At 46.4% G+C, this 13,831-nt stretch overlaps 1 protein-coding gene and 1 long non-coding RNA gene across 6 annotated transcripts in view; one reads left to right on the top strand and one right to left on the bottom strand.

Moving 5' to 3' along the window:
- The window catches only part of LOC149859086 (cilia- and flagella-associated protein 337-like), a 54,037-nt gene that overhangs the window by 18,845 nt on the left and 21,361 nt on the right, over positions 1-13,831 (top strand). For all 5 annotated transcript variants that reach the window (XR_016444006.1, XR_016444005.1, XR_016444004.1 and 2 more), the window contains 7 exons: positions 70-261; positions 1,703-1,963; positions 5,129-5,293; positions 6,060-6,209; positions 6,594-6,778; positions 7,992-8,131; positions 10,998-11,143. Coding sequence is in view for 2 of the 5 variants with exons in the window: in XM_090061669.1 (XP_089917795.1) it covers positions 70-261; positions 1,703-1,963; positions 5,129-5,293; positions 6,060-6,209; positions 6,594-6,778; positions 7,992-8,131; positions 10,998-11,143 (1,239 nt within the window). In the remaining 3 variants the exon portion in view is untranslated. The remainder of the gene's footprint in view (positions 1-69; positions 262-1,702; positions 1,964-5,128; positions 5,294-6,059; positions 6,210-6,593; positions 6,779-7,991; positions 8,132-10,997; positions 11,144-13,831) is intronic.
- Positions 11,193-13,831, bottom strand: part of LOC149859085 (uncharacterized) — a 49,809-nt gene continuing 47,170 nt past the window's right edge. Inside the window, exon 4 of the long non-coding RNA XR_016444008.1 lies at positions 11,193-13,671. This is a non-coding gene — a long non-coding RNA (uncharacterized LOC149859085). The remainder of the gene's footprint in view (positions 13,672-13,831) is intronic.

Here is a 13,831-nt window from a genome sequence, read left to right as displayed (position 1 = left end):
CACAGATGCAGTGTTGGCCATGCAAATATTTTTGTGAAACGTTTAGTTGCTTTTTCCAATTCTTTCTAGGGCGTGAAATGCTTTGACTACTGCAAATCCCTGAACCTGCTGGTTACTGGAGGGCTGGACCACGCCGTGCAGCTCTGGAACCAGTATGTCACAGACTGGCCAGTTGCTACTTTCCAGGGACATTCAACAACGGTTCTCAGCACCGTCATCCATGAGTCCCAGGGACACGTCTTCAGCTATTCCAAGGACTCGGTTTGTCCCTTTTATGCTGGGTTTTGACCCGTGCACTCTTCCTTGGTAGTAACATTTAACAGCTGTTCAAGCATTAGCAATGTAAGATGGATAATGTATTCTGCTGGGTGGGTGTGATGGCACGGTAGCTATCCTCCAAGACGTATTACACACATGCAGTGATTGCACCGACGTAACTGGTCTTTACAGCACTGAGCTACACACACCACGTGCAGCCCGTGACCTGGAGGATTATTTGGGGAATATTAGAGATGAAACTAAACCAGCATAAGTTAAAGTGGTTGTGAGTGTCGTGTGTTTGCAACTTATCTTGGAGTGGCTGCTTTGTCCCTACTGCATGTAGCTACCTACGGCGAGCTGCTTGCCTCTCCACTCTGGATCCTGGCCTGATTTAGATCAGTATAAATGTGCCATGTGTCCAGAGCTCTGGACACTTTTCAAACTAGGGATGTTGATCCTAGTGTGCTTGTCGCATTTTGGCTGCTTCTGTCCCTCTGAATTCCTCCTGCCGGCTCAGCCGGATTGTAGAGTACAATTCCAGCACAAAAGGCTTTGTTTCTAGTGCTGCAAAGCTGCTATGCCTTATGCCATAGTCAGGTCAAGCAACTTTCATATATTTTTTACACCCCTTCCCCAAGTTCTGAAGCATCAAAACTAGCAGATCTTTGGAAAAGGATTTGAGATCCGTGGCTAAAAAACAATATATTATGTTCAAAGTATTATTCAACTGCCAAAGCATATGGAAAAGCTGTGTGTTGCTAAGGACAAGGAATGAATATGGGGGGCTTTCTGAGACAACAGGATCTTTTATCTCTCAGTCCCTTTTGAAGTGACTACTCTTACTGCTCTTTGAAATGCTTTCATTTTTCAAGCAATTAAAAAGGCAGAAGTGAATTGTCAGGAACTGTAGCTAATATGAAGTCTAAGCCAAATATGCGTTTTAAAAAGAATTCATGCACCTTCAGCTATACCACCGGTTGGCAGTTTGACTAGATGTACATGAATCTACTTCTGTCTATCCCTTTCCCCAAGAACCAGTGCTAGCGAGGAAGACTTTTAAGTGGAGAGTGAATGCGAGTCTAAAACAGGAATTATAATGCCAGCCTGTCCTTCCAGAGGCGGTATGACTATAAACACATTAATTATTATGAAGCACCTGGCAAAGTTCAAATGAAAGTCACTCTGTGAGCGCAATCTAGTTTTATGGCTCTCACTTCAGTACTACCCATTACTTTGCTGGAAGATGGGGTATGAAAAGAAGTAAATAAGTGAAGATCCATAACAGCATCAAGCACATGTAGCCCCCCTTGGGACTTGGTAAAAATCCCCACAATGTTCAAGTCTGAACTCACCCAAGGCTTTGGAGGGATCCAGACTTGCTCCTAGCAAACAGCAGCCTTGGCACATATGTAAAACCCAGCTTCTCTCTCTCTGGTTTCAGGTCCTGAAAGTCTGGGATATTTTCTCCCAGACTTGCCTACAGACACTGGTGCTGAAGTTCCCGTGCATCCAGCCAGGACGGATGCTAGAGCAGGGGGATTCTCCCTTCTTGCTTATGCAGGACCCTCCCCATCTCCTTTTAGTGTCGTGTGCGGATTACATTGGCATGTTAAAGCTCACACACGGCGGTGCCGAGGAGGGAGAGCTGGCGACCCACAGCGCACCGTTACGCAGCGCTCTCTATAGTGCCTACTCCCACCAGGTCAGCCGCTCTTCCGAATTTTGATCCACATTTTCTGCTCAGTTGGATTTGAACCATGGAATACAAAGGCAGAATTGGCACCCTTTAAGGGTGTGCGTATGAAGTATTGGTTTGTCCCATTGACGTTATTGGGGTATTTTTACTTTATCTAATTGCAAAACCCAAGGCAGGCATGTGTCACTGTGCTTTCTGGTGTCATTCAAGCCAAATCCTTGGCATCAATCAGTATATGCAATAAGACAAAGCAGTCTTCCTCACCGGGCACTCTGGTTACAGTGGCATTAGTCACTCTTGCTTGGACTTTATCCCAAGCCAACCAGGACAACCCAGCAAAGGGTTTGTGTCCTGATCCTTCCATTCCCAAATCTCCATTGGGGACCACAAGAAGAGAGTTCCTTCATTTTGAGGATGCTCTTTTTTTTCCCTGCAGTCAACAGCACAGAGGAGGATAAGAATCCTGCCATGAGCCAAACAAAGCAACAAAGCGAGGAGCCTTTTCTATCCTCCTCCTTTGCCCGACCCTGCATTCATGCAGTGACTGGGCTTGTGTTGTGCTCTGAAGGGCCCAACAAATGTGGTTCCCTGCCGTCTTTTGGGATTGGGATGCACTACGAGGAGGGCAATTGCCCTTAAGTGCTGGGAAGGGATGGAAGCCCGGTACCTTAACATTGCATCAGCTAGGAAAGGTCACAAGCTGAGTGTGATGGCACTTAAAGACTGCAGCACAGCACCTTGGACATCACCATCTGTCTTCTCCAAGAGTCCAGGAGGTCCTTGCTCCCATTTTACATTGTGTGCCCCACAGTTTACTCTTCTGTGCCCAGGCGTTTTGTCCGTGTGTACCCATCATTACCCATCCTCTCATGCAATCTGTAGCAAAAACACTTCGTTTTGCCATCAGTCAGTCTTTCAGCCCGTCTCTAACCTCCTTACTTCATTCATATTTCCCATCCACCGATATGCCACTCCTTTGCTCTGCCATTTCTGGTCTTCAGTTTTCAAGTTTCACACCCCTTTCAAAACCATGAAAGGAAAGCTCGTTGGCAGCTTGACATCTGCCTGTCCTTAAAAACGTTCCTCAATCACATGAGTAATGAGGAGGCCAACAGCTGTCTTTTTATATGCGTTTTTGGAGTGCTCCCCAGTTTCATACACCATAAAATCTCACATATCGCATGCTTGACTTCTTCACACCAATAATTTTTATTCAGTATATAGCATAAGTACAGTACGTTCTGTGCAACTCATAGGACATAAGAATTGATTTGATTGGTCAAAGCTAGAAATGTAATGGACACGAACAGGGAAAAATCGACTTTGTTTCAGTTTTATAAACCTCGGTCTTCCATGAGATAAAACTCTTGGTGATTGGGAGAGGTCCCAGATGATTGGAAAAAGGCAAATACAGTGCCCATCTTTAAGAAAGGGAAGAAGGAGGATCCAGGGAACTATAGACTGATCGGTTTCACCTCGGTTCCTGGAAAAATCATGGAGCGGATCCTCAAGAAATCCATTTCTAAGTACCTGGAGGAGAAGATGGTGATTAGGAAGTGTCAGCATGGATTTACTAAGGTCAAGTCATGCCTGACCAACCTGATTGCCTTCTACGATGAGATGACAGGCTCTGTGGATGCAGGGAGAAGAACGGACCGATATATCTTGGTTTTAGCGAGGTTTTTGATATAGTCTCCCACAACATTCTTGCGAGCAAGCTAAGGAAGTACAGGTTAGATGAATGGATTTGTAAAGTGGATAGAAAACTGCCTGGATTATCAGGCTCAAAGGGTAGTAATCAATGGCTCGATGTCTAGTTGACAGAAGGTATAAAGTGAAGTGCCCCAGAGTTGGTCCTGGGGCTGGTTTTGTTCAGTATCTTTACAGCAACCTAGAAGATGGGATGGAGTGCACTCTCAATAAGTGTGCAGATGACACCACGCTGGGAGAAGTAGTAGATATACTGGATGGTAGAGTTAGGATTAAGTTTGACCTAAACAAATTGGAGGATTGGACCAAAAGAAATCTCATGAGGTTCAATAAGGACAATTGCAAAGTCTTGCACTGAGGATGGAGCAATCCCCTGCACCGGTGCAGGGTGGGGGTGACGGACTGGGCAGCAGCTCTGCAGAAAAGGACCTGGAGGTTACAGTGGACAGTCAGCTGAATATAAGCCAGCTGTGTGCCCTTGTTACTAAGAAGGCTAATGGCATCCTGGGCTGCACTGGTAGAAGTGTTGCCAGTAAATCAAGGGCAGTGATTTCTTCCCTTCTGTTTGGTACTGGGGAGGCCACATCTGGAGTCCTGTGTCCAGTTTGGGGCCCCCACTGCAGAAGGGATTGGGACAAATTGGAAAGAGTTCAGTAAAGGGTAATGAAAATGGTTTGGGGGATGAGGCATCTTCTGAGGAGAGGCTGAGGGAAATGGGCTTATTTAGTCTGGAGAAGAGGGGAATTAATAGCAGCCTTCAACTACCTGAAGGGTGGTTACAAAGAGGATGGAGCTGGGCTGTTCTCAGTGGGGGCAGGTGACAGAACAAGGAGCAATGGGCTCAGGTTGCAGCAAGGGGTTAGGTTAGATATTAAGACCATCTTTTTTCCTAGAAGGGTGGTGAAGCGCGGGAACAGGTTACCCGGTGAGGCTGGAGAATCTCCATCCTTGGAGGTTTTGAAGACCCGGCTCTACAAAGCCCTGGCTGGGATGATGTAGTTGGGGCTGGTCCTGCTTGGAGCAGGGGGTAGGACTAGATGTGAGCTCCTTCCCACCCTCATTGTCTGTGATCCTATGAACATAAAACTTTGTGATATGAGCAGTTTCCATCTGGATGAGAAAAAACACAATGGATGGATGGCCAAGAGCATCTTGCACTGGCCCCTCATGAGGCAGGACCTCACACTGTGATTTCTGTGATATCCTTCTGTAATTTCAGGGCATGTTGGAGAGCTCCCTTGAACCAGGTATCACCTCCATCAAGGAAGAGTTCAAGTGGGGATATTGGCTCTCTTGGGTAACCCTTTGTAAGCGGGTACGCTGATCTGCCAGCCGAGGAAGGGGAAATCCTGTTCCAGACGATGGCACAGCTCTAGTTCTCTTCTCGGGGATATCTTTGTTAACAAAATGCAAAGTGATGCCGGAGCAGATGATTTCAAAACAGACTCTCTCCCCTGGCAGGTGGTGACAGGCTGCGATGACTCTTCTGTTGCTGTGTGGGATGTGGAGACAGGTACCAAACACCTCTTCATAAGCAATGCCCATGGGAATGAAGAGATAACATGCATGGCCCTCGACAGCTCCCAGAACAGGCTGATTACTGCGGCGAGGAACGGGACCATAAAGGTTTGTTCTCAGAAGAGGAAAATATTGATCATGCACCACCAGTCTTTCCCCTGTTCTCTCATTTCCAGGAAACAGGGCTGGGAGCAGGCAATTTCCCCACCCTGCTCAAAGCACAGCACAGACAAGCTCCAGCAGGTTGAGGCTGCGATGCCTGACAGCACTCGCCTAAGGAGCTCAGCTCAAAGTTTCATGTGTGGCTGCTTTCAAAGTTTCTGCCCTCCCAGGATGGTTCAGCCTTCACCTGAGATCCTGTCCAGACTGACATTGCCCCTCCCCTTATCTTAGGGGGGTTAATAAGCCACCTGCCTGGGTCATGCTTTTCTGCCAAGCTTGCAACTTGCTCACAGCATCTGCTTGGGGGGCGACCCCTCTCAGATCACCCCAATGGTTTTGCACAGAAGTCAAAGGACACATCTACACTGGAGCTCACCCAGACACACCTGACCTAGCTTGACACAGCAGGCTCAGTGCTAATAGCAGTGCAGCCATGCCAGCACAGAGATCTGCAGAAACTAACCCCAAGGACTAACCAGGCTTCTTATGGGAGCAGGATGTTGCAGTCAACAGTGGATGCCACGCAGCTGGTGCTTCTCAGAGTCACAGCTAGGGCAGGGAGGGTTCATCATTAGCCTGTTGATGGTTTGGGGCAGAAACCGCGTGGCATTTTTGTGCCATTCCTTCCCTGGCTAACGTTGCGGGCCAGGGCCGGATGCCTGGATGTGATCGTGCCGATATTTGGATGCATTCTCTTTTTTTCCCCCCAAAGGTCTGGAATATTCAGAACGGCCACAACGTGCACCAGCTAGAGGTGGTGGATGAGGCGGAGGTCACGGGACTTGTGGTTTTGCAGAGTCGGACCCTCTTGGCAGTGGGATGGAATCGCAAGATCGTTCTGTATCATTTCTGGGAGCCCAGGGTGCGTGTGCACAGGGTGTTAGGAAGAGGAGGTATTAAGGAAGTGGCTTCAGATAGTTCATAACACTGCACGCTGGTCTGCTACACCCATGGAAGTGACCTTGGGCTAACACCATCAAAGTCCCTGGGCTCCTTGCTTGGAAGGGGGAACAAAGCCTAAAACAGGGATGACTGGTAAAAAAAAAAAAGAAAGAAAGAAAGAAAAGAAAAACCCATGAAACTATTGTTGTTGGCTGTTGTTGGCTCTGTGGGTGGGTAGCGAGGGGACTTGTAACACCCATTCACGGGCAAGTTACACTTGCAGCTGTGCTCCGTTTGCTCCAATCTACCGGGTCAACCGTGTCAGCAGATCCTGAGCCGTGATCCACTCTTTGCCTCCTTGTAGGCCCTGTTTGTCACTGCAACTTGCTCCTGGAAGGGTGGCCAACTACATAAAGAGGACATCTTGGCTGTGGATTATTGTCCTGCCCTTGGGCTCCTTGCTACAGCCAGCTTTGATGGAGAAATTATAGTGTGGAACACCGAATCTCAGAGAGTATTTCTCTACCTCAGGGAGACGCCGCGCAAAAGGTATAATTTGCTTTAAAATGGCTTATGGTGCGTTATTTATGAAACTGTAGGCCTTGGGAGTTAATGTGTGTGGCTGGATGTTACAGAGTTGTCATGGTTCCAAGTTACACATTTTTCTTCTAATGAAAAGAGTTCATTTTTATTACCGTCTCAGTGCTAAAACTGCTGGCATCTCCTCTACTTCCCAGCATTTTTCTTGTTTATCTCCCCGATCATGATTAACCTGCTTGTCCCGGTGTTTTATTTCTTTTAATAACACATTTGAAAACCAGGTGCTTCAACCTCAGGAATCTTCATTGTTTCCTCCATCTGAGATCATCAGCATGCCAGGCAGCCTGTGGAGGTTTCTTACCCAGCTTAAACACCGTCTGAAGCATAATTAATGCTTGCAAGGTGCTTTGAAGTTGAAAAGCAGCTGTACCAGTGATGGGTGTTATTACCGCATGGGGGGGTGGGGAGGTGGGCATGCAGGTTTGAATTGTGATCGGGCAAAGGAGAATCCTCCGACCTAAATAATCCTATATCTGCACACTTCCCCAGCTGCAGATCCATAGCTCCGTGGGCAAATCAGGCCTAATCTGACAAGCGACTGATGCCAGTGGGAGCTTTGAGAGGAGATGCCTTGCACGGGGTGCATGGATTAATTCAAGGCCAGCCTCTCACCCAAGCCAGTGCCAAAATCTGCTTTGAGCTCCACAGGGGTAGTTTGCTACTTACTGTACAGCAACCCATTGACACCGGTCAGGCTGTTCAGAAGCACAGCGATCCACCCCCCGCCACCAGTTTAGTCCCGGAGTCTTAGCTGAGGTTTGCTTTGGACTGGGCTGCTAGCTGCCATCGCTTTGATGCCCGCGGTACAAACCTGGAAGACGGGGCAGAGTTTTGCTCGTGTGCTTACAGACGAACCAGAGAGCTGCATGTTTATTTTGGGGTTTGTCATATGGAAATCAGCCTGAAGAGCTTAATTAAAAATGTGTTTTCGCTTGGTTTATAATTTTAGGTCTGTTTGAAGTAGGGAACCACAGGAAAATCTTGGTATTCTAAAAAAAAAAACCAATGTATTTATGGTTCGGGGCTAGTGGTAGGTGGCTCAGGGGGAAAACCAACCCTTTAAAAAAAAAAAAAAAGGTGGGATATTTTTCGGCCTGCCGAGTAGATTTTAGAGAAAACAAATGGTTAAGGGTGGTCTGAATGTCATCTTCACTGTGTTTAGGTCACATCCTCCAGTGGATAAACTCTTCTTTCTCCAGCATCGATGCACAGATGGTATTTTAAAAGACAGCGCAGTCCTCATCAGCTCTGAGGCAGGGGCCCTTCACTGGTGGAGTGTCTTTGGAGAAAGACAAGAATTTGGTAAGACTGACCTCTGAAAATCAGCCTCTCCAGCTGGTTGTGGGTATCACCACATCCCACCCTGGCAGCCTGCTGAGAAATCCTGGCTCTGCTGAAGTCAGTGGGAAATGATGCCACTGGCCTTTGCTGTAAATTCATTGCCTTAGCTGGGAGCTCAAGGTCTGCAGGTCTGGAGATCTGTCTCCTCCAGCTCTCTTGGTTTATGGGCCAAGAGGCCGGAGAGGCAGCTTTCTTTGCTGCTGGAGAAAGGAGAGACACTATCATCTTTGCAGTTGAGCGCTATCATCGACTGTAAACATTTCCAGATCATTAATGAGGCAACAGGGTACAGCAGAGAGACGCTCTTGGTCTAGTACCTCTCTGCTTCTTCTATCCCAGCACATGCTTCAATAAAATCTATCCCTTTCTTTCCTTCATTCCCAAGGGTCTTGAGTGGTTTCTCTTCCTCACTGCTTTTGCCCTCCTGAATTGTACACCACCTCTTTTCTTCCCAAGCCCACCTATTTAGCAGAAAGGGACTTGTGGTCAGTCTGGCTGGAGAATATATTTTTCCCTGTAACCTGGAGTAGCCATCACCCCTCCTGCCCGTGCCTAAAGCTGGTGCTATCTCAGTGGAGCAAGATACCGAAGAGCTTGCAACCGATACCCAACTATTAAAAATGGATCGTAATTAATGTGATCGGTGTTCACCGATGAAGTAATTTAGCCAACCCAGATTTCTCTTTTGAAATAAAGCTGGCAATATGTTTTAACCATACTCCTACTCAGAAACATTGAGCCAAGTCATGACCCCGTTGAAGTCAAAGGAAAACCACTGCTCTTCCCGGGTGTAAAAATAGATATGTATTTTAGCCCCTTCTGTTTTATTCAGTATGCTTATTTATTTTCTCTCCATTGTATAGTGCAGCTTCACAGTTACTGGGACTGTAGATAATGTCACTGAGAATAAATGGAAAATGTTTAAGTTATTAACAAAAACTGAAATGCTAGCTGGATATAAAAGCTTCCAAACATTATATAAGACTCCCTTTAAAAACAGGACATGCTAATCCTTTATCTAGGAAAGTGTTTATCCCAATGTTTAACTATGGAGGGGGTTTTTTTTCAACTCTCTATTTTAGTATCCAAATTGGGGAAGACAATCTACAGAAGTCAGAAGCAAAAAGCAAGCGCTGCGCTACACCCAGGAAAAATAAAAGCAATTGCCATGCAAAAAGGAAATGAAAAGTGCTATTGAGTGTACTGCCGTGCTCACTAGAAGGGGATAATTTTAGCTTAGCATAAAAGAGAGCACAGAGTTCATGGGTGGAAAATAGTAATCCAGGGAACAGTAATTGCACATGGTGAACGATTATGAAACCCGTGGCAAACTGATTAACTGCTCTCATTGCTGACTACCGGTAAAATGAGTCAAGCCTACTCCCCGTGGGTGAAACCCTGGGTATGCTTTAAGTCAGTAGCAACATTTCTATTGATTTCCATGACATTAGATTTCTCCTAAAGCCATTCATGCCAACATTGTCTTTGAAGAGCCGTGGGATTTTTGGATCTTTGCATGAAACACATCAGAAGATTCATAACTTTCCCAGCTGGGTGACGACAGCGAGGGATTCGGTGCTGTTTCTCAGCGCCCTGGCGTTCCTGGTCTCGACCTGAACACCCAGAATCAATGGTAATGGTGAATGGCACACAAATTCAGGACACATCCAGCAATCAGATATCCTCTGTCCTTGGGTTCCTGGAAGCATCAAGACATTGCTTAGCGCATGAGCAGATTCAAGCATGACCTGCCCAAACCCCCATCGTTTCAGTGGAAGCAAGCATCCCTTTCTTAGAGGAAGGAGAAAAAAATAACTACTTCCAAGCGCTATCACCATAGAATAGCTGCTATATTTCAATTCAAGTCAAACTGGTATCCTTCTAACAGGTGTTCCCTAGATACATGCCCAACTTAATAACTTATTATTCCTATAGCAGGTGTGATATGGTGAAAGGAGGCCTGTGCTTGCCAGTGTTAGTTTTGTGGTACAGAAGAGATGTTTCTGCTATTCAACATTATCTGCAGCATGACAGGCCTAGGTGGGAGGCAAAGAGTATACGCAGGCTCTTTAGCAAATAGTCACTGGGGAACTGTTTAATGAAGCAAACTTGCACAGTGCAAAGAGTAGGTTGGCCCAGGACTGGACCACGCTACTTCTCCTTTGTTTAAATAAAGAGATGATGTCGGGTCCATTTTGGTCCAGTATTTAGGGTCTGGGGTAGCGGGGGGGTCATTTTGGCTGGTAAATTCTGGTTGAAATGAAGATCAATAGAAAAAGCCACCAGCATTTTGAATTCACTCCAATAAAATCAAGGGCAGCGTGACTGTTTGCCTTCTGCAGTCCTCGCAATCTAAATATTGTCTAAGAAGATAAGAGCGGAGAAGTGAAGTTTAACAAAAGTAGCCAGATGGTGAAACCAAATTGTCTGTTTCGTTATTCAAGTAAACCTAGTTCAAGCAGTAAATCAACGGCATTACTGCTGACAATAGAATTAGATTTTAATAACTTGCACCGTTTGAATAATTTAGTATGATATTAATAACATAAAAGGATTTTTTTTCCCCTTTAAAATATATGACTGTCAAAATTGACATTTCATTTTTAAGAGTGATTTAGACACTTGGGAGCTAAACCTCATTGGCAGCCACTGAATTTAGGCACCCAAGTCATATAAAAATCTGGCTCTACATCCCCCTTTTAAAGGTTTTTACATACCTTCCTCCTAAGCATTTCAGTGGGACAGAGGCCATTAATAGTCTAAGCCTTCAGACCCTTAAATCACTTAAGCACTTCTGAAGATGCTCCTCTTCTTCTTCTTCTTTCAGGTGTTTATTATGCCCCCACAAAAGTGGATGCTTCTGTTTTTGGATTGGCAGCCAATTTAATAAACACTGTTCTTGTGTCAGGAGACACAGAAGGATTCATCCAAGTCTGGGACATTTCGGGTTACGGGCTGTCTCCTAGCACTCGGGTAAGTCGCTTCATAAAATTTCCCGGTCTTCTGGGCACCTGAGAACAAATCGGTCCCCCGCCCCATCCAAGTACAGTTGTTTATCTCCCTAACTCTACCCGGCGAGTTGTCTTTTCAAGGCACTTTGCTTGCCAAGGGCATAGTTTAATTCAGGGCGCAAAGAGTCCGTGCATCGTTTTAATAGCAGGTGGGAAGTAAATTTGAATGTATAGTCTTAGAAAACTCCTCCATGCTGCGCTTTATTCCAAAAACATTGATCTTCCCTTCTGAATAGTTCCCACGTGCAGAAGAATGACAACTAGTTTCAGCAGTTGTGGAGTGGTTATAATATACTTTTAAAAATAGCCCAGTACAAACTGCAATTTTAGCTGTGCAACATGCGTGGGTATGCCCTCGCCCATGCACATTCATGTGTGTTATCCTGTCCAGGTCGGATTGACACTGTCATTTCCTTAGGACACTTCTTTGGTATGTCTCCTCCTACCTACCTAACAGCCTACTGCAAATGCATACTGAGGAATAAGAAAGAAATGATAAAATCACCCCTATTACTGAGTGCAATACGCTGAGGTATGAATACCTCCCTGGGCATCTAAAATGCTTTGCATTGCACATGCCCACACACATGCAGGATACTACTACCACTTCCTGTGGCTACGCTGTCACTGCAGCTCAGATGAACAGTTTGTGCCATGTCGTGGGTGTAAAAGCAGCCTGGCGGAAGGGGTCGACCTCACAGAGGTCTGGCAGAAATGTTCCGGAAGGTTCAAGGCCGGCGGTTGGAGCGGCAGTAAGTTTGGAGACGCCAGACCAAGCTGTTGGCAGGATCTTGCTGGAAAGTTCACAATTAGCATCTTGCCATTTACCAACGCTGCTGCCCAAGGAAGGCTTGCCAGCCCCCCGAGCGCTTGGTAAGAGCCCGGCTGTCAAACCACCGAATTTTGCACTAATTCACGCACATCGCAGCAGACTTGATTCATTGAGCCTGCTGGAGAGTGCTAATTAGCGCCTCCGCGTCATGTGTATTCAGCGTCCCTGTGTTTCAAAATGGCGGTGGAGGCGCTTTAACTAAAGCTCATCGAATGAGCCATTTTGAAGCGAACACACATGACGCTGTGAACGCTTTAATTAGAGCGGCTCTAATTAAAGTGCCCGCCCCTCCACCTTGGAGCATGTGTATAGACGCCCTAGTTCTTAAGGGCAAGGTCACATTCATGTGAAGGATATCATGGTTGCAAGGAGCTCAGTCACACCGCTAAGGCAATGAGCCTAGGGTGGCCATCATAGAGGATGGTCTGGTTTTCTGCTACACTGTCCTCTATTGATACAAAACCCGGCGTCTTTATGACCTCTATTTTTCTCTTCAAGTGACCACACATACATGTGCATGGGCGAAGGCATGCCTGCACATGCTGCGCAGCTAAAACTGCAGCTGCCCCGATCTATTTTTAAAAGTATATTGTAACTGCTCCACAGCCACAAAAGCCAGTTGTTATCCTTTTGCACGTGAGGACTATTCAGAAGGGAAGATAAAAGTTCTGGGTATAAAGCACATGGCTGAAAGCCTCCACTGCTCAGTAGCTGGCGAGCCCATGTCATTCCGGAGAAAAACAGAGGACATAAAGGCATTGGGTTTGGTATCAATAGAGGACAGAGGACAACCAGACTTTCCTCTATGATGGCCACCCTAAATAAGCCCTACATGCCATCCTGGGACATGAAGCTGTGACAACACCCCTAGCACCATACTCAAAGCCTGGATTTTTGGCATGCTCAAGAGCAGAGGCCTGGGGCAACCCCAGAGCATCCCGACTGCCTCCTTTCCAGGGCTGGCACATGGAGCAGAAACAACTGGGCAAGGCTTATTGCCTCCCTGCAGAGACTGAGCTCACCACTCCTGCCGTGTAGATGCACCCACAGTGGCTTCCCCCGGGTCCTTCCCAAAGCAAAGAATTATACCCACATCTCCAAACTCCTCCCAGGCGCTCATGTCCCCATCTTCCTCCTTACATGATCTCCTCTCATTTTATGCGAATTGTGGCCCGGGACAGTTCATAGCAACATCTCTGTCAATGTGGTGGCTATAGTTGCGTGCCCACCCAAGCAGGACTGCAAGACTGCTTCATGCTTTGAAAGTGCTATATGATTCAAACAACCTTGATGGAGGAAAAAAAGAGAGATAAAAGCCCATCTAGCCTGCAGAAACAAATCAAATTAGTTCAGCTCAGCTTCTGCTGTGTTCCTTTGTTGCTGACTCAGCTGATAAAATGAGCTGAGCACCAGGATTGCTTGAAATACAAATAACCGGTGCTGAGTTTATAGATACAGCCCGTGAGGAAAGCAAGTAATGCAGTTATTAAGCCTCCTAAATAAACAAGTTACTCCAAGCAGTACGAGGATCCTGAACACCACGGCCAGTGGATTTTATGGTACAGGTCATATAGTGCTCTTCAGTATGATTTATGCCGTGTAGCATTTGAGGCATTTTCTGGAGCAAATGAAGCTGCAGCCTTCCCCTGAGGAGTATGCTATAATGAGAGAAAGCACAAGAGTAAAACCAATATTGGAGGGGGAAAACATGGCCAGGGAAATGGAGGTTTCCACATGAGATTGCATATTTAATGCCCTTTGTGCGTGGCTTAGGGCTGCTGTTCTCCACGCGTCTGTCTTCAACTCCAGCCCTCCCTT

This window comes from Crocodylus siamensis, chromosome 8 (assembly GCF_052110815.1).
Source record: "Crocodylus siamensis isolate JL-2025a chromosome 8, ASM5211081v1, whole genome shotgun sequence".
NCBI lineage: Eukaryota > Metazoa > Chordata > Crocodylia > Crocodylidae > Crocodylus > Crocodylus siamensis.
This window is presented reverse-complemented; position numbering and strand designations above follow the sequence as displayed.